We start from the raw sequence: 19,633 nt of genomic DNA, 5'->3' as shown, positions 1-19,633 counted from the left end.
GAGAGAGAGAGAGAGAGAGAGAGAGAGAGAGAGAGAGAGAGAGAGAGAGAGAGAGAGAGTCTTGGGCACAGGGAACCGGAACGGCAGGTTCAAGTTTGTCTTGAGAGCTTGGCCCTGCGGTGCGAAAAAGTCTCTGGAGGGGCTGCGTGGAGGGGCCAGGAAGGAAGCACCGGGGATAAGGCAGGGGGTGAGAAGGGCATCCGCTCGGGATCCGCTGTCCCTGGAAATCCAGGGTGGCAGGGTCATCACAGAGCCCATAATGGAGACATGCTGAAAAGCCTCAGAGAGAGAGAGAAACCTGCGTGTTTGTGTGCCACAGAAATGGACTTGTTTCATCTCCTATTCCCACGGAGTCTGAAACCTTTCTTTTTTATTATTTATGGGAGAAACGTGTAACCTCCCAAACTCCTCGGGAACCCGCAGGAAGGGAACCAGTCGATGCCAGTTTTGGCCTCTCAGCTCCGTACCACCAGACAGGGAAGCTGAGGGAGACGCGCTTGGACCTGTGGGTAGACGCTGAAGGACGGCTGGCGCTTTGGCTGTCTCTCGCTCCACTGCACCCATCCCAGGCTTTTCACCAGCGTCCGGGATGTGTTTGTTAAGTGACTGCATGTGTGGGAGACGTAAATGGGGCTCTGGTTGGACAAGACGGGTGGGGAACGAGACTGCCCTGTGCCCCGGAGACCTCCCACATTCAACCGAGAAAGCTGTCTGAGGCTCCAGGGGGTTGGCTCGGCCGGAATGTAAGCTGTACAAATTCTTCCCCTCCCCACTGCCGGAACCCTGGGGTAAGAGGCCTGAAAGGCAGGGGATGTCTTAGCAGACAGGTCTATGGCAGATCTATGAAGGCCGGTAGAGGCCGGTAGGAATGGTAGGAACTGATGCTCTTCCTTGAAGTCCGCACCCCTGACCCTGACCACATGGGCTGTGAAGGGAGGAAGAGGAGATGGCTCACCAAGATGTCCTAGGATGGGTGAGGATGTAGGAAGGGGGCTGCCAAAGGAAATACCAAGGTTCCTTGGGCTGTGCACCTAGTCTCACCACTGCTGGGTCGGAGAGGGCCCAGGGGCCTGGTGGGGGATGCTGCTGCAGGAAGGTGAACCCCTGAGTGCAGAGAGCAGGCTATATAGCTCACCGTAGGGTATAGAAAGAAAACCCCCTAAGAGCAAGCAAGCCGTAGCAACAGACCTGCATGAAGCCTAGGGACCGGAAAACGAAGCCCTCAGAGGCAGTGGATTCACACTTTTGTCTGAGCTGTGCCCCAAAGTCCTCAAGGTGTGGCCTGGGCCTTCCTTTCCCCATTCAGTGCTAATGTCCCCATATGCATTCAGTGGGCAGGCAGGAAGGCAAGGGGCTTCACAGACTTAGGCTGGACTTCATCGCTTGGTATTCTGATCCAGTTCCACAGTCTGACCCCAGCAGTGTCCCTGTAGAAAGGGCAGGTGTCAGCTTCAAGAAACTTTTTATCTCAGGACTTTAGCCCAGAGGGAAGCTAGCAGGGGACACAGAGGGGACTGCTGGGCAGCTGTGGTGGCCTCATCTAAGGATGTTCAGCCTCGCCATGGTCTACACCAAACATGGCCACCCGTCTCTCTGATATCCCTGCTCAGAGGTTTGACCCAGGTCCAGGACAGTGGGGTCTGCAGGTGTCTGTGGCCTTCTAAGCCTAGCTCTGAGCTCTGGAGGATGAAATGGAAGTGTCTCTCAGAACCAGTGTAGAAAAGGGAGCCCTGATCTCTCATCAGAGCCAGGCCTGGGACAGTGTGGTGGACAGTCCAGCGAACTCCCCGGTGTGTCCGAGAAAGAGACTGGAGCTCTGTGCAGCTACCACCACCCATCACCTGCTCCGCATGGCAGGAAGGACAGCAGCACGACCCCGTCTTGCAGGGGGTTTCCAAGTGCCAGACTGATGTGGCGCTGGGTTTCTGTAGCCCCGGGGTGATCATGCTCAGAGACCAGCTGCTGTGGGGCTGCGCAGAAAGGCGGTGTTGCACCTAGGGCAGTGGCTCTCAACCTTCCTAACACGGCAACCCCTCACTACAGTCCCCTGTGTCGTGGTGACCCCACAAACATAAAACTATTTTAGTCGCTGCATCATAACTGCAGTGCGTTACCGTTAGGAATTGTAATGTAAATGAATGATATGCAGATGGTCTCAGGGAACCCCTAGAGGGGTCTCGACCCTCAGGCTGAGAACCATGATCTCGGGGCTTCCGGGAAGGGTCTGCAGAATGCCAGGAAAGAGAATTCCAAGCAGGGTGAAGGGCACCTTAATGAGGCCCCGAGATAGGAACGCCCAGATGGAGACAAGTAGATGGTCAGCTGAGGCTAGCTAGATCTTGGATAGGGAGTGACAGAAAACATGACAGGAGCCAGAAACGACTGATGACTGTCCAGGCGAAGCAGCGACCTGGGACATTAATAAGTGGGAACAATAAGTGAACGGGACCTTAATAAGTGGGAACAGAGGTTATGCTCCAGGATTCTGGCTTAAGCCAACAAGTGGATGGTAGGGAGATGATGTGGAGAAGCCTGGTCTCCGGATGGGAGTGTCCAGTGGATTGACTTCCTGGGAGACTCCAGTACATTCAGCCAGATCAGACAGGGAAAAAAAAGAAGTTGGGAGAACCCCGGGGGGCAGCACGGAGGAGGGAAGGAAGAAAGTTTCTGTGTCTAGCTTATTGTTTGGTGTTTTCCTCCACCGGCCAGGTGTCTCTCCACCAGGGCCTGGCTTTCACCCCACGGCTCTTGGGGAAGATCCTGGGAGTGAAAGGCGGGTCGGGGGGGAGATGTGTCCGAAGATCCTTTTGCGCTCTGTCTGGACATTTCTGATAGAGAAGCAGCCGGCCTGTCCCAGCCAGAGCCAGGGATTGCTGAGTTTTGGTCCTTTTCAGACACTGGCTTCCTCTGGGAATCTGTTTTCCGGTCACACTGAGAGGACACGTCTGGGAGCAGGAAGGTGCGGGCATTCGTTACTGGAAGAGGCTCAGAGGCTCAGGGCTCAGGCCTCATGTCCTGCCCCCGCTGGGCGGTGCCAAGAGCAGTCACACCCCTCTGCCTCTGCTCCTCAGCACCACCACCCTGTCCCTGGGCAGGCGCAGGTCCTGGTGGCAAGTGGGGGAGCCCCCTGCCACGTGGCCCTCAAGGTCAGCAGGGGTTCATGGGAAAGGACTTGTCGGCCACAGAAGAGGACATCCTGCCTATATTTTCCTCTTCCTGAGGCAGGAGCCAGTGGCCCCGATTTAGCAGCGCTGGGGGGCCACCTCTGAGCCAGCTGGATTCTGTGATAAAGTGGCTTACCCTGCCAGCTGATGAGCAGAACCCTGGCCCCTGGGGTATCTGAGGCAACTGGCTGGCACACCCCAGCCACCCAGGGCTGGGAGCTCAGTGTGTGCTAGAGTCCCCTTTATCCCACCAGCACCCCACAGAGTGCAGAGGCATCCTGAACTCCCCACCTCACCCCTCACTCTTGATGCCCAGCACCTTCTAGACGTTTGCCGGGGTGCTTCCCCAAGGAACACCTCTGAAACACGGGTCTGAATCTCCCAGAAGCTGCCAGACATGAGCACCAGCTCCTGCTCGTGGAATAGGCCCTTCCGTCTGGATTCCAAGGGCACCCCAGCCTAAGAGACACCCAGCCTGAACCCACCTAGTCCCACAAGTCCCTGCTTGTACCCACTTAGTCTCACAGCCACCCAGCCTGCACCTGCCCAAGTCTGCAACCACCCCGTCTACACCCAGCGCTTTCCTACCCAGTACTGACCCTCTCTTCCTTCAGAGAGGCCCCTGGAAGTGTGCCGGAAGCCTCAGGAAGAAGTCCGTTCCACCGCAGGGATCCACGAGGGTGAGCCCTCTACTCCCCTTGCTCTGTGTGCCCACGAGCACAGATTCCAGGCTTCCAGGAAGACCTAGGAAGAGCCCAGAGTGCCAGCCTCAAAGCTTTCCTAGCTTCTCCCAAGTGAGGTTCATTCGTGTTTAGCCACATGCCACAAGCACATATAAGTGCATATGAACACACATACACACACACACACACACACACACACTTGGAGTGAATAGTAGTGAGCCATACAGATCAATATAAAACAGTTCATTAAATAGCTTCACATCAGAGTATATGAAGAGATGATCCTTGCGATGTAGGCATTATTGTGCCCATTTTGGAGATCTGAAAATTAAGGCCGAAAGGGTGAAATGGCTCACTAGAGGCTAGATGCCAGGGGTGATTTGGTTACAACAAGAAAAGTAACAGGTGTATGTTCCCAGACGACATAGAGACCAAAGAGATAAGAGCAAGCAGGGCAGTTGGGACGGCATTGGTGACGAAGGCAGGTAGACTCCTAAGTGACCCCCCCCAGTGCCACCTTGATGTCCCCAGCATGCCCCAAACAGGGCTGGGCATTACATGTCCCCGCGTCTAGCTCTGGCCTCTGGTGTATACCTCAATGCATGGCATCTCCATTTTGCCAGGTGCCACTCTCCTCCGCTCTGAGTGCGCCCATGGAATATGTATTGTTCCCCAAAGGCAGCCATGAGTTAATCGTTCGAAAAGTCTTTCATCTCTCAGGAACACCCTGTGGCTGCCACCATGGGGGGAAAAAACTGAAAATTCTCAATCTTGAACTAAGAAATGATCAAGAGTGAGAAACCAGACTTTCCAAGGAGCTGCAAACAGGTGTGTGGGGGTCCCGTGAAGGAAGCCTCGGGAGGGGGTGCCCTGGGCGAATACATCAGAGCAGAGGAAGAGACTGTCACACAAAGGCGACGCAAGGAAGACAGGGTCTCCAAGGCTGGAGAGGACATGTGGGTGACAGGGAAGCCAAAAGCCATACGGCAGCTCAGCCGTAGGGAGGCACAAGACCATTTCATCAGGAGGGGAAGTTGTGTTCCAGAAAGATCCTCTGGCTGCTGGGCAGATGAGACGATGCTAGTCCAGGGCTGGTGCCGCCAGCTAGTCCAGACAATCAGGTGAACAGGAGGGAGAGCAGAGAGAATTCAGCCCGTAAGACATCTAAACTCGGGGTGCAGAATTCAAGGTCGACAGGACAAGGAGAGGAGGGATTAGACCTGGGGTCCCCTGATGTCTTCTTCCCGGGCATGCAAACTTCTACTCAGTCTACAAAGCCTGTTTCAGCTTTGTAACAGGTGTGATACAGACACCCGTTAGCTGTGGGAGATGAGAGTGTTGACTGACAACCTGTGGAACGACTGTTGTTGGACAGACAGAGGGAGAATGAGCAGCAATGCCACCGTTGACGGGAGAAAGCTGCTTCTCTTTCATGAACTGCAGAAGTGCAAGGAATGCTCAGATCTATTAAAGTTGGCATAATTCCGTCCCCCAAAAGCGATCTGTTACTAGCTGTGAAATGTCAGGCAAGTGCCTCAGTTTCCCCTCTGTGCAGTGGCAATAGCAGTGCCTAACTGGCGGGGAGAGCATATAAACGGGGATAGGGTGTGAGCGATGTGGTGCCGTGCGGGCGCACAGAAAGTGCTAAACATGCATTTGCTTTTATTGTTGTAACAGGATGTATTGGTATAAGCAGAATTTGGGGGTCAGAGTGTGTGAACATTTTTTTTATTACTATTATTGCTGCGTGAGTTGCTGCTTCTCCACATCCTTGCCAGCCCGAGGAAGTGCGTGCTTTCAAATCTTGCTCATCAGATGAGGGGATGCTCGTGTGTTCCCAGGCTCCTGTTTGTCCTGCTGATATTAGACGTTGTCTGGGGCTGAGGGCTGAAGGTCCCACCAGGACAGAGATGCAGGAGAGCTGTTGGGGAGGGTCAGGGGGATCACAGAACAGGGTTGAAGTCCCTGTGGTATGCCACTGTTCAGAGGAGGGAATGTATCCAGTAAACAGGGCTGGGGCCCTTTTCTATTCATCACCCACATCATATGCCCTCATTCTCATTCTCTCTCTCTCTCTCTCTCTCTCTCTATCCCTCTCTCTCCTTCCCTCCCTCCCTCCCTCTCTGTTCCATCTACCTGTTTTTCAAAGTTGCCATCAGTAATTTCCTATTCGGTCTACAGTCCCCAAATCAGATCACAGAAACACTCTCCCTGGTCCCACGGGGCAAGGGCTGCCCCTGCAGCCTCCAGCCACCCTGCTCCCTTCATCTTCCAGCTCCACACAGAATGACTGGCAGACACCAAAGCCATAGTCAAGCAGGAAGAGAGAAGCAGTGGTCCGTCGCTGTGTGTTCTATACTTGCGGTTCTGGACTTGTACTGTGGTACTTGTGGTCTGCCACTTACGGTAATCTTGAGAGGAATCTGCATCTCAAGGGTACAATACGTAGCTGAGAGGGGAACTGAAATCTGTGTCCAGCTCCAAGCATAACCAGGGCAACGCTTTCCATCCCTGGCATCTCCTGTCCTACAGGTGGGGAATGGGACACAGATGGGGACTTGACCTTTGAACTCAGAAGGTACAGAATGTCATCCATTTCAGGCTAGAACACTCCTGCCATCTCCCTGCCAGGTGTCCGCATAGGTCCAGTGCCAGGCGCACCCTGAGAACAATGCCCAAGGGCTGAGCTCCCCTCAGCCAGCTACGCCCCATTGTATTCCACCACAGCTTATCTGTACTCTGCAACCTGGCCATCTTTGTCCTCCTGGATGTAGCCTGCCTGGAGAGTTCACGTCACTCTGACACAGACAAGCCTGTTTTCCAAGTCAGCCCGGGGCCAGAGATCCTGACACCATCCCATATCAGTCACACTGAACCTGGGGACCTAGCTGTGAGCCGCTAACATCCCAGCTTTAGGCACCATTGGTATGACACAGGCCAGCCTTGAGCCTCCGGTCAGGGCTGGGATGCAGGCGCTACTTTAAGCCTCTATTTCAGGGAAGCTGCACAGGCCTCGGAGCAAGAGCAGTTCTCCAGGTGTAGACAAAGAGGACAGAGGACATTGAAGCTAGGCAACGGATGGGCCCACCTGATGTGCTCAGCCACAGTGTGGGAAAATGGAACCTTTCAATAAAAAAAAAAAAAAAACCAGACTGAGGCCATCCACAGCTCCAGATGGCCTGTGGGAGCCAGGGATGGGGCCCTGAAGTAGCAGTGTCCCTCTGTGCTTAGAAGTTGGCTAGAGGCCAAGGAGGCTGCTGAGCTCTGAGGAGTAAGGCCAGCACTTAAAGTGACAACAAGAGAGAAAGGGACAGGAGGTAATAGGATGAGGTTGAGGAGGAAGATCAAAGATGTGCCAGCTGATACCTCACTCCATCATGACCACTCTCCTTGGCCCATCCCAGGACCTGCATAGAGCTCCTCCAGCCTGCCCTTTGCAGGAAGACCAAGACTTTTCACCCTCTGGAGTCCTAGCACAGCTCTCAGGCACATTCATCAAGGAGATGACTGTCCCCTCCCTTAGTTCCAGTCTTCTCTGTCTCATGTCTCTTCCTGTGGAGATCCTTCGTATTTTCTCAGCATCCTTCCTCTGGGCCCACCTGGGTAGGACTCGGGGATACGCTCAGCTCAGGGACATCCACAGTATCTTCACTGTCTCTCAGCAGTTCTCGTGTTTGCTTGAGTTTCCCGTTTCTCTGGGCCGATGCCTGTGAAAACTGTGTCTTGGCTGGTATGGTGGTGCATGCCTGTGATCACAGCATCTGGAGGGCTGAGGCAAGAGGACAGAGTTTAAGGCTACACTTGGCTACATGAAACCCTGTCTGCAAAGGAAAAAAGGGGGAAATGGTTAGCGCTTTAAAGGGATTTGCTGGCTGTAAACTGGGGCCATACAACTAAATAAATAGATGAACAGGAAGCCAAAAAGGAGTGAGGGGGAAGGTTGAAGCTCGGGACCACATGGTTTCCTGTGTAGGCTTTTCTCTCTGAGGGGGTCGCTAAGGGTGTGGGTGAGCGATTCAGAGGAGGGGGAAGCCCAGTTTCTGGCCTGAGCATCTTTGCCCTCTGCCTTAGGCTCCAAAGCGGGGATGGCTCTAGGCTCAGCTAGACTTGGACTGCACTAAAACTGCTGCCTGCTGCCTCAGTTTCCTCATTACTGACTGGATTCAGGATCCTCCCCTCCCTCTGAGGCTGTTGTGAGTACTAAGTGAGATGCCAATGATCTGGCCAGTGCTCAGCACTTAATCTGCCAGAAGACTTCTGTACCACCTGCTTGAACCCTCAGCTAGATGCCAGCTTCGCCCTGGGAGTGGCCACTCCAGTCTCTTGAGCCTGACGCCAGGGTCTCCATGACCCAATGCTGGAAGGTGGCCCCAGGACTGCTGACAGCACAGGGGAGAGGAGGTGTGCACTCTGGCCTGGCTGACCCCTGCCTGGCGCCTGCCTCTACTGCTCTGCCGCAGCCTTGGGGGCCAGGGCTCTGCTGGCCTGGGGAGGAAGAAGCCAGTTCCCGACTCAGGAACAGGAAGGCAGGGGGAGCGCAGCAGAGGCCAGGATGACACTGCTTCCTGCTTCGGGAAAGGAAGGACAGCAGAGACAGACAACAGCCAGGCAGGAAGGATGCACCTTTTCAGGGTTGCATGTGGGGGCTGGGTGGTCACGGAGCCTCAGGACACAGCAGCCCTCAAGTCCAAATGGGCCTTCAAACCTAGAAGTACCTTTTGCAAAAGAACAACAGGTCCTACGTAGTTCCACCCCAAAGGAATGATGATGTGATCTGTTTAGCTATCCTTTCATCCGTCCATCTATCCATTTATCCATCCCTCCATCCATCTACACATCCATCTATTCACCCTTCCTTTGAATCCATCTACGAGTCTGTCTATCCGTTCACCTGCCCATCCTTCCACTCATCTATTCCCACAACAAACTGTGTCCTGCCAGCTAGTTACCACCCATCCAGTCATCCATCCATCTCCTCACCCATCCGTCCTCACTTCTGTTATCTGCTCATCCATCTCTCCTGCTCTTCACAGATCCACCCACCCACCGGTCCATGTAGTCATTCAGCTGTTATTTGTTTTGCTAGGTGCTGAGCCAGGCACAGGGCGGGGTGCCTCCAATGGGGTCTTTGCCCATTGAAACTTACTGCTAGTGGAGGACAGTGGAAAGCAGGGACAAACAAGTGATTACAAACATAGCAAGCATGAGGCTGAAATGGAATCTGAAGAAGGAACTTGGGTTTTGTAAGAGTGAGGAGATCACACCTAAGCTGTGGCCTGGAGATAAGCAAAGCACAAAGAGAGAAATTGTGTGGCGGACAGATGTAGCCCTAAGGTAGAATGAGCGTTGTGTGTTGCTAAACAAGGCGGTGGATGGAGGATGTGATGTGGGGCAGGAATGGGCCGTGAGTGTGTACAAAGGTGAGTGGACACCAGGCCTCTGTCAGGAGTTTGAATTCTCCCGGAAAGACAGTGCTAAGTCACAGAAAAAAGATTCAAGGACACATGTGATATGACTTCATTGTGAGAAACACACATATATATCACATATCTGATATGTAACTATATATTATAAAGTATATTTATATTTGTTACATGTAATTTTTATGTGTTTTGCCTGCATGTGTCTGTGCTCCACTTGCATGCCTGGTGCTCACAGAGGCCAGAACGATGCATCAGACCCCCTGGAACTGGAATTACAGATGTTTGTGAGCGGCCATGTGGATGCTAGGAATCAGACCTAGTCCTGGAAGAGTAGCTAGTGTTCTTAGTCACTGAGCCATCCCTCCAGCCCTGTGTTCCCTCTCTCCTCCTCTGTGTGTGTGTGGAGGGGGGGTTAAATATTACTAATAAATGCATGGAGGAACTCTTGAGGAAGACAAGGACATGTCCAGGAAGCCATTTGGGGGACAAATGTAGCTGGAAGGACCCCAGAGCACAGACCAAATATGTAATGCATGTGACCTGCCAGCCATTTTGGTATATGAACTAGAGAGAAGGATGTGGCCATCCAGGGTGTTCCCATCTGGGAATACTAAAGAAGGAGCCTTTGATGGGGATAAAGGAGTCTGAGTCAGGCCTTTAGATGAGGGACATGAAACTTGGGACAAAATCTGAACACTGAGTTGAGAGAAGTGGTCTGAGCTGAAGATGCAGATGGTTTTGTTTTGTTTTGTTTTGTTTTGTTTTAATTATCTGGACCTTTAGAAAAAAGAGCATAGGGAAGGGAGGGCGAAAGCAACAGGCGGTAGTCGGCAGAGAGTAAAGAAGACAAGGGGAGTGCGCGATCACAGGAGCCGGTCAGTGTCCCGCGTGCACACTGTGTCTGTTGTATAGGAGTCACTAATAGTGGACTGTACCCCAGAGGTGCACGAGAGGGTGTCGGGGAGCTTTGGTCACAAAGGAGAATCTAAAAAGGAACAGTAGCCGGACACAAGTGGAGGATCTGCTTTGCTGTGTTTCTTGTATGAAGACGGGAGATTTTCCCATAGAGAAAGACTGGTGATGAGAGAAATGAATTATCTGTGAGATCTGGGTCTAGGGCGTTAGGGTTTGGGGCACAGGTGTTTGGTGTTATAATAGGAATTCCTGAGGCCCTTCTGTGAGGCCGGTGTGGGCGTCAGAGGAATTAAAGCATTCCACCTGGTGTCTTATTTGGGAATGCTGAGAATTGGGGAGCAAGGAACATTCTGGACCATATTAACCAGGACCTGCTCAGTCTGAAAGAAGCAAAACCAATGGGACGTGACCAGTATGAAGGGCTTCACTAAGCAAGATTGAGCTTCTCTGGAATGTAGTATCCTGGTCTTGGAAGGAAGGAGTCTAGGCAAAAGGACAATCAGGACAACAGGCTGTGGGTCTCCTCTGCACCTGGACAAAGGCAGAGCCAGGAGAAGAGAGGGAGTGGTGGATATTTTTGATCAAGATGAAGAATTTATCAGTGGTGGATAAGGACACCTGAGCAAGAAGGAAAGGAAGAAAGAAAAAGCAGGAAACGTAGGGTGGCAGGCATTCTGGGATGGTGCGATTTCTAGCGGTGACCACATCCAGGGAGTGCCCCTGGAAGCCCGTGGCTGAGGGAGAGAGGAGGAGAGGATTGCAAAGTTGAAGGAGGGCGAGGGGGTGAGTCATCCTGTGGATGTTGAAGTCATGGGGAAGGGCATGAGTTGGGGTGGGGAGGAGGATGGAGAGCCAGGAGCTATAGTCAGCAGAGAATGAAAGGAAGTGACCAGGAGAGAAGCTGATGACAGCTTTAGTGGGCAGAGCGTGGTGCCATCAAAAGCAGGGGCCACCGGGGGTGGGCTGTAGGGTGGGGAAGTGGCCCGAAGGCATTCTCCATCTGGAATATGGGGTGGGGAGGAGAACCCAGCAGAGGAAGTGGTGTCCTCAATCCGGTTTCACATAAGCAAGAGGAAACCGGATGGATAGTCTTCCTTGGGATGAATTCCTACTCTCGGGCATACAGCATGGATGGGGAGGAGGCTCCTACAGGTTCTGTTCCTTCCATCCATCTGTCTACTCATGCTCTCCCATTCACCCATTCATCCACCCATCGGTCTATGCACTTCACCCATCTTTTGGCCCAGTGTCCCATCTATCTCATTTAAAATCTCAGCTGATGTCTTACCCTCTTTCCAGCTGTTATCCACCAACCACGCCTATATCCATCTTCTGAATCTTTGTTGTACATCTCCTGTTTGGAGTTAGAAAAAAAGAAAAAAAAGAAAGCCACAATTCAGTGTAATGAGTGTTCTAACAGCAGGAGCCCGAGAAGGACAAGGCGGAAGCCTGACTGATGATGGCCGCTCCCTAGGGAAAGGACATACTGAATTACATTAAAGAGGGATATCCCCAGAAAGGAAGGAAATGGGAATATCCCAGGCTGCGGGACAGACTCGCCGTGATGCCCTGTGCCTCTTTGGAGCCACAGGGACAAGGAGCAGCCCGAAGGTGGGCTCTGTTCCTCTGCTGAATCTTAGAAGCAGAAGAGCCACCGAAAAAAGCTGGGCTTCCAGATGCAACAGTTCTTCGACTGGCAGTTGCTAATGCCAGTCCCACGTGCACACTCCCAACCTCAGTGGAGGAATCCCCTCTCTGCTAAATGGGGTTGAGGAAGATGGGCACCAGCCATTGTACCCTCACCTGGACCTCCATCGGGGCCATCAGGAGGAGACAGTTCTCTAACATTCATGCCCATTGTACCACCTCCTTCTGTAGCTAAGGTTACAGACCACCGTCCACTCAGTCATCTGTGTATTTGTTCAGCTGTTTTCCTAGTGTAGCTTTTTTCAGTGTGTAGCGGGGAAACTACTTCGACTTCAAAGCCTGATTGGGCAGTGGTGGGGCACACCTTTAATTCCAGCACTTGGGAGGCTGAGGCAGGCATATTTCTGAGTCTGAGGCCAGCCTGGTCTAGAAAGTGAGTTCTATGACAGCCAAGGCTACACAGAGAAACCCTGCCTCAAAACAAGAGCACAAAGCCTGGCTCCACAGAGACCCTCTTGGGATTCCTCCATCCCTGACTTCCCTCAAGTTGAGCCTTCTGCAAGCTCTCTCTCTCCCCGGCACAGAAGTCTCCTCAGACTCAGGCCCAGCTGACATGCATAGGAGATCAGGTACCCATCCATTTAGGAAGCAGGCTGCAGAGTCATCCCTTTAGGAAGCAGGCTACAGAGTCATCCCTTTAGGAAGCAGGCTGCAGAGTCATCCCTTTAGGAAGCAGGCTGCAGAGTCCAGACGCTTCCCACCTCAGAACCTCAGAGCATGCTGAGGTGTCCCAAGGCCAGGGCTGCTGACCTGGCTATCAAGAGCTAAGTGAAAAGGGAAGACTTGGCAGCAGTCACAGCAGCTGTTCAAGCAAGCAGCTGCCTTCAAAGGGCAGCACCTCTGTCCAGTTGAGGCCTCGGTTTCCCTGACTGTACCACGGGACTAGATACTTAATAAGGTCCCGGGCATGTTTGTCTAGGAGGTAATGGGGACAGAAGAGGGGAAACAGTTACAAATTGTAACCAGAAGGGAGGAAACAGTGGGTATGTGATGGCCACTGATGGCCATTGGTCTGCATGATGCTGAAGTGAGACTATGATGTGTGGAGTATGCTTTCCCAGCACCGTACCACTCAGTCAAGTGGCTTGTGGGCAGAGTGTATAGAACCATTCATAGTTGGATTCTCCAGGCTCTTCCCTGCCATCCTCACTAGTCAATAGAGCAAGAACTGAGGACCGCAGAACTGGTTGAGGAACAGAACCGGCTGAGTTGCTGCTCTGACCCCCAAGGGCCTATAGGACTGAAAGGAGATAAGGGCAGGAGAGTGGTCTGTGACCACCACCCCAGGAGGACTGGGACTAGGGGGGAGGGACAGGACATAGCCCCGGGCCTCCAGCCACGCAGTCCTCCCTTCCTGTTGTCTCAGGATGGTCCTGGCAGGATGCATCTGCCAAAGTTCCAGGCCCACACCTCCCCCAGGCCATGTTCCCATTACCCCCATCAGGATCCCAGCCCCTCAACAGAGAACATGTCAGAGATGCACAGTCAGAGCACACTCTGTGCACACTCAGGCCCAGAGATCCAAATAGATGTGTTTACACTGAAGACCCCATGTGCAGACACACGCACGTGCATGCACACGTGCGCACCCTAACGGGGGACGAGTGCTGGGGATGGCACTGTGTGATCCACAGAACTCCGCACAGCAGAGAGGCCTCACCTAATCCGCCCAGTCAGGGAAGGCTGGAGGTGGGTTCGCCAGCTAAAACAGGTTCATTTGTGCATCTGGGGAGGAGCACCACGGGAAGGCCTGGGGGTGTAGAAGAGACCTACGCAGGCAGAACCCAGGGGAGGTTCAGGCAGTCGGGCAGAGTGGAGAGAAGCTTGTAGAGCCGAGAAACTATGAAGTCAGGAACTGTCTGGGACCCAGGAGAGGGCAAGGTAGGGCACAAGCCTGTGAAACGTAAGCAGTACCTACCGCTAAATATGGAATTCAGAAGGGAGGGGTCTCAGGCAGAGCTCTGGAGAGGCTACACTCTAAATCTCTTCTCCAGTCCCTTGCTACCCTTATCCAGAGGAGTAGACCTGGATGCTCCTCCTCTTCCTCTTCCTGCTGGCAGCTCAGCTCATTTAGGGTCAGAGGTCAGGGCAGCAGTCAAGGTTAGTTGGGATTGTGCTCTGTCTACGGACAGAGACAGGGTTGTGGTGGGGACGGGTGGCCTTGGCCAGAGAAAGGGACAGTTTGTGGTGGAGATTGGTGGTTGTCGTGGTACCTTCGGGTTGATGCTGTAGTCAAACTGCACATGGGGAGATGAAGCGATGCTGACCAAAAGCCCTGCCTTGAGGCAACATCCCAGAGGGCCCAAGTGTGCCTGAACAGTGCAGGAGCTGTCACGTGACCCCATGATGTAACCAGCACCATAGTAACCCTGTCTTTCATCCCAGGCCTGGCAAGTGGCTACTCCATGACCCCTCCAACCCTGAACATCACAGAGGATTCATATGTCATTGACACCGGGGACAGCCTGTCCATATGCTGCAGGTACTGGCCCCTCCCTACCTGGCAGTTCATGAAGGCGGCCCATGACTAGGCAAGGGTGTGGCTAGGTGAAGAACCAGAAGGCCACTACTCTGCAGGACAGAGAGGCCTAGAGGCTGAGTGGGAGGCCTAGGTTCTCCTGGAACCCCTACACTCACCTAGCCTCCCCTCCTCCTCTGATAGATCACCTCTGTCCATTCCCAGCCACCTGTCACTAGACCCAGGCCTACCACTCCAGTCCCAGAGCCTCCTTGTGAGGCTATTAGCAGCGACCTGTGTTGCCAGCCTGCCCCATCATAGCCCCAAGAACCAGGCAGAGAGTCAAGGGCTCAGGGAGCGGATCTGTGGAATATCCCCCAACCCTGGGTTACCCTTCCTTGGAAGAGCTAACACTGGGAGAAGCTCTTAGCCCTTGAGGAAACCAGGCTCCTTGGAGATTGTTTCCTGGGCCTTAAGGTTAAATCTGGGGAGGGAGATATCCTGACCTCTCCTACCCTCTGCTAGGGGGCAGCACCCCCTCGAGTGGACCTGGCCAGGGGCCCAAGAGGTACTGACCGCAGGTGGGAAGGATGGTGAGGACACACAGGTTGTGCAAGATTGTGAAGGCACGGAAACCAGGCCGTACTGCAAGGTGCTGCTGCTGGCCCAGACCCATGCCAACAACACGGGCAGCTACCAATGCTACTACAAGTACATCAAGGCCCGAATTGAGGGCACCACAGCCGCCAGCACCTATGTGTTTGTAAGAGGTGAGGCCTGTCCTGAACAGGGTCCCGGGAGGCGGGGGTTAACTGGTACCTATGCCCCACCTCCAGCCTGCTGACACCAGGCTGTCAGCAGTGAACACAGGGTCTTCCTCTGTTCCACACAGAAGCGGCAGGCTAAAACTTCACCATCCTGACCCACAGGGCTCCCCTAGAGTTCCTCCCCACCCCCCAACCCCGGCCCCAGCCCGAGACTCTCTGGGGCCCACTTGCCTTACCCAACTCCTACTCCATCTCTTCAGACTTTGAACAGCCTTTCATCAACAAACCCGACACCCTCCTGGTCAACAGGAAGGACTTCATGTGGGTGCCCTGCTTGGTGTCCATCCCTGGCCTCAACATCACCCTCCGATCGGTACTGTTCCCTTCCCCGGGGGCCCGCCCGGGATCCCACCGCCCCGTGCCATCCCTGGGAAAGGCAGCTGACAGTCGCTATGTCCCTCCAGCAAAGCTCAGTGCTGCACCCCGACGGGCAGGAGGTGCTGTGGGACGACCGCCGGGGCATGCGGGTGCCCACTCTCCTCCTGCGTGACGCCCTGTACCTGCAGTGCGAGACCACCTGGGGCGACCAGGACTTCCTTTCCAACCCCTTCCTCGTGCACATGACAGGTAGGGGCCGCCGGCTCCATCTCACCCAGGCACCGCTGTCTCTGTCCCCCGAGAGGAACAGGGCAGGCATAGGACCTCGTGCCACCAGTCCCCAGGTCACACGGGCGACCTTACCGCCCACTGCCCCGTGTGCACCACCCTACGAGGAGCGTGGGAAGTGACACTGTGTGTGTCACCAGGCAATGAGCTCTATGACATCCAGCTGTACCCCAAGAAGTCACTGGAGCTGTTGGTTGGAGAGAAGCTGGTTTTGAACTGCACAGTGTGGGCTGAGTTTGACTCGGGCGTCACCTTCGACTGGGATTATCCAGGGAAGCAGGTAAGGTCAGCAGCCCCGCCAGGTACCTTCTTCCCATGGCTCTCGGGCTGGACATCCAGAGTTCCTTGTGTTTGGGCCAGGGTGTGGGCTTTTGCTGGGTTAGGTGTGCCCCGGCCTGCCTGCTGACCCTGACCTTCCCCCTGGGTGTGGCAGGCGGAGAGGGCTAAGTGGATACCTGAGCGGCGTTCCCAGCAGACCCACACAGAACTCTCCAGCATCCTGACCATCCACAATGTCAGCCAGCACGACCTGGGCCCCTACGTGTGTGAGGCCAACAATGGCATTCAGCGGTTCCGGGAGAGTACAGAGGTCATTGTGCACGGTATGGCCTGGGAGGCTGAGGTCATTGTGCCCGGTGTGGGATGGGATGGGCCCGGTGTCACGGAACCTGGAGAGCAAGGGTTCTTATGCAGTGTGGGTTAGAGGTCGTGATGCACCTGAGCAGCAGGGGCCAGTCAAAAGGAAGGAAGGGCTGTGAGGGGAAGCCCTGCTCAGCTCCCAGCAGCTGGACAGCAAGGCAAGCTCCAGTCTGCTGCGGGGGAAGAGGCTGGGAGGGCCTGGTGCGTGGTCAGCCCCAAGTTTACACTCATGCCTCCTGTTTGGCAGAAAAGCCTTTCATCAGTGTCGAGTGGCTCAAGGGACCTGTCCTGGAGGCCACAGCCGGCGACGAGCTGGTGAAGCTGCCTGTGAAGCTGACGGCCTACCCCCCGCCGGAGTTCCAATGGTAATGGCCCTGGACCCCCTTCCCTTGCTGCCCTGCCAGGCCTAACACAGGACTGGCCAAAGAGTGAGGAGGGCAAGGTCCTTCCCCATCCCATCCGATCATTAGCCCTGAATATCAGAAGAGGATCTGTCCCTACCCATCAGGACCTGCATACCCTGAAACTCAGGTGGGACTCCCACTAAATAGCGCCCCTAAAGGGCATGCTCGAATTCAGCTTGAGGAAGAAGGTTATCCCAGGAGCCGCTAAACCTCAAAATGTTTAAACACCAGGCCTGGTATGTGGGTGTGGTGAGCAGTATGGGGCTTTGTATACCTGCTCCCTGCATCCCCTCAGACTCTCCGCTCTGCCAGCTGGATCTCCACACAGCGCGCAGACTCAGAGCCTGCTCTGCAGTGGCGTGTTCTCTGGACTCCCTCCTTACAAGGGTTCCTCTCTGAGGACCTTCTGACCCACATTTCTGAGATGTCTTGAGACTGGTAAATCGTTACGGAGTGATGTGGTAGGGAGAGGCCTGTAGGAGAACTGACAGGTGGGCTTTCCCTACAGGGTGTGCACAGAGGGGACCCTGGTGACGCCTGCATCCTTCTATATCCTCCCAAGAGAGTATAGCATCTCAACCCTCCCTTATGCTCTGAGCTGTCCACATGATTCAGTCATGACTTACTCTACTGCTGCCTCGGTCTCCATTGGGTCAGAAAAAGGATAAGCATTTCCACCTGAACCCAGGCCTCCTGGGAGGAATTCCTGTTTTGTCTCTTCCTGTCAACCCAGAGCAACCCTGCCCTTCCAACTTGAGACACCAGCGTTAAAAGGTTCTGGTGCCAAGACAGGCAGAGGTGCCAAAGGTCCTCAGCCAGGACCCATGGCCATAGGCTGAAAGCTGGCTTCTGGGAAGGTTCGGGGTGTCCCAGTCATGAGCCTTGTGGCCCTGAATCCTCCATCAAAGGCCATATAGCACTGCATGGCCTAGTAGCAGAGCCCTTGAGGGAAGGCCCTGGAGGCACTGATAGAACCAGCAGCATCTCTCACATAAGTGCGACACCTAGAATCACAGAGCCACCTGACCCCCAAGGCCAGCAGGACTGAGCCTGTTCAGTCCTGTCCAAGGCCGCATGGCTTTCCACAGGAACTTTTCTGTTCCCGCTTAGCTAACATCTTCCTCAGAAAGGTCTGCAGCTGGCCCAGGGCCCTTGTGTTCATCACAGTACCACAGGCCACCAGTGTTCAAGTGGCGTCATGATGGTGTTACTCTTGAGTAGTGAGTGGTGAATGGTCTAGTGGACAGACAGACTGGGTCTTCGGCCCAGTGTGCCTAGCAATGTGCGGGCACTGTTTCAGTGAGCCTTTGACATTCCTGCAAGTACATTGCTCCAGTTTTCAAATGAAGACAGCGAGGCTTCGGAGAGTTTAGGGCGCTACCCAGGGTCGCATTCCTGGCAAAGTAACAAGCGGGGTTTTGACAAGCTTTCTGCACCACAGCCAGGCAGGTAGCACGGCCTTGGCTCTGCCCCTGTCCTACTTGCCCTGCTCTGTGATCCTCAGCAAATCACATTCCTCTCTGATCCCTGCGCTGTCAGAGTTGAGAATGGGATCCCTGAATCTACCTTATCTTAGGTCTTTACCTAAGAGATGTGCCTTTCCAGGGCCACAGAGTCATGGCTATCCAGAGGGGAGGGTCCTCGGAGAGCTAGCTCTGAGCCTGGGGCTCAGGCTGCAGAAACAGTGCAGGGTGTGAGGCATTTGCTTACACAAATGCAGAGGTCTAGAGCAACCACACATGCCCAGTGGGGCATTATGTAAACAGGATGCACAGTGAGTTGTCCCTATCCTCGGTGAAGCTCACAGCTCAGTGAGAGGATGGTCGACCAACAGACACTTGTATGAAACTCTGTGTGGGGCCTGGGGAGATGGCTCAGCAGTTAAGAGCACTGAATGTTCTTCCAGAGGACCCGGGTTCAGTTCCTGGAACCCACATTGCCCTCGGTCACAACTGTCTGTAATTCCAAGACCTGACACACGCATAGACACACATGTAGGCAAAACACCAATGCACATGAAATAGAGAGAGAGAGAGAGAGAGAGAGGAAAAAGAAAGACAACACAAAAAACTCAGTGTGGCAGATAGGAGTGTAGGTAAGTGGCAAGACACTGGCATAGAGCGTGGAGGTCCTGGGTTTGATCCAGAGGAAGGAAGAAATGAAGGATGGAAGGAACGAATGAAAGAAGGAAGGTGAGCAGGCAGTGGAACAGGGCAGGCAGGGCCAGATGACAACCTTCTTTGAAGAACCAATACTCCAGCCCCAGTGAAGGAAGAAGAGAGCCATGCAAATTTTCACCTAACAGTAAGACAAAAGCCCTGTGACAGCTACATATCTGGAGAACTCATGGACGTGTCCAGAACCGGGTGTCAGAGTTCCAGCCAATTGCCACTCTGTGTGCCTGGCTGTTGCTGTTCCTTTACTGTTGCACTGTGGGAAAGAAGATGGGACCCACAGAGGGTACCGTTGTCAGTCTGTGATGCTGATCCTGGCAGGTGTGGAGAAACATCATGGGATGGCCTGGGAAACCACCCTCCTAGTCCCCAGGCCAAGTTCACAGACAGGACGAAGAGAGGGCAGTTGCCCTGAGCAGAAACTGGTTATGTGTGTTGAGGGGGGTTGTCCGGATTTGAGGGTGAGTCCAGAAGTGCCACTGTAGATCTCATGATGGTCCTGAAAGTCGGTGACACAGTTGTTGACCACATAAGTTAACCACTTAAGTCGGTGACACAGTTGTTGACCACATAAGTTGACCACTTAAGCTGACCACATAAGTTGTGACTGATTCAGCCCAGTCCAGAGCTTTT

General features: G+C 54.0%; 1 protein-coding gene across 1 annotated transcript in view; it reads left to right on the top strand.

Moving 5' to 3' along the window:
* Positions 1–19,633, top strand: part of Flt4 (fms related receptor tyrosine kinase 4) — a 42,348-nt gene that overhangs the window by 896 nt on the left and 21,819 nt on the right. Inside the window, exons 2-8 of the mRNA XM_055597216.1 lie at positions 14,278–14,374; positions 14,876–15,120; positions 15,378–15,490; positions 15,582–15,744; positions 15,924–16,063; positions 16,217–16,385; positions 16,670–16,787. Of these exons, the coding sequence (XP_055453191.1) occupies positions 14,278–14,374; positions 14,876–15,120; positions 15,378–15,490; positions 15,582–15,744; positions 15,924–16,063; positions 16,217–16,385; positions 16,670–16,787 (1,045 nt within the window). The remainder of the gene's footprint in view (positions 1–14,277; positions 14,375–14,875; positions 15,121–15,377; positions 15,491–15,581; positions 15,745–15,923; positions 16,064–16,216; positions 16,386–16,669; positions 16,788–19,633) is intronic.

The sequence above is a fragment of the Psammomys obesus genome, unplaced genomic scaffold (genome assembly GCF_907164565.1).
Source record: "Psammomys obesus unplaced genomic scaffold, mPsaObe1.curated_primary_1811, whole genome shotgun sequence".
Taxonomy (NCBI): Eukaryota; Metazoa; Chordata; class Mammalia; order Rodentia; family Muridae; genus Psammomys; species Psammomys obesus.
Note: the sequence above shows the minus strand (reverse complement) of the source record. Positions and strands in the feature narration are given on the sequence as shown.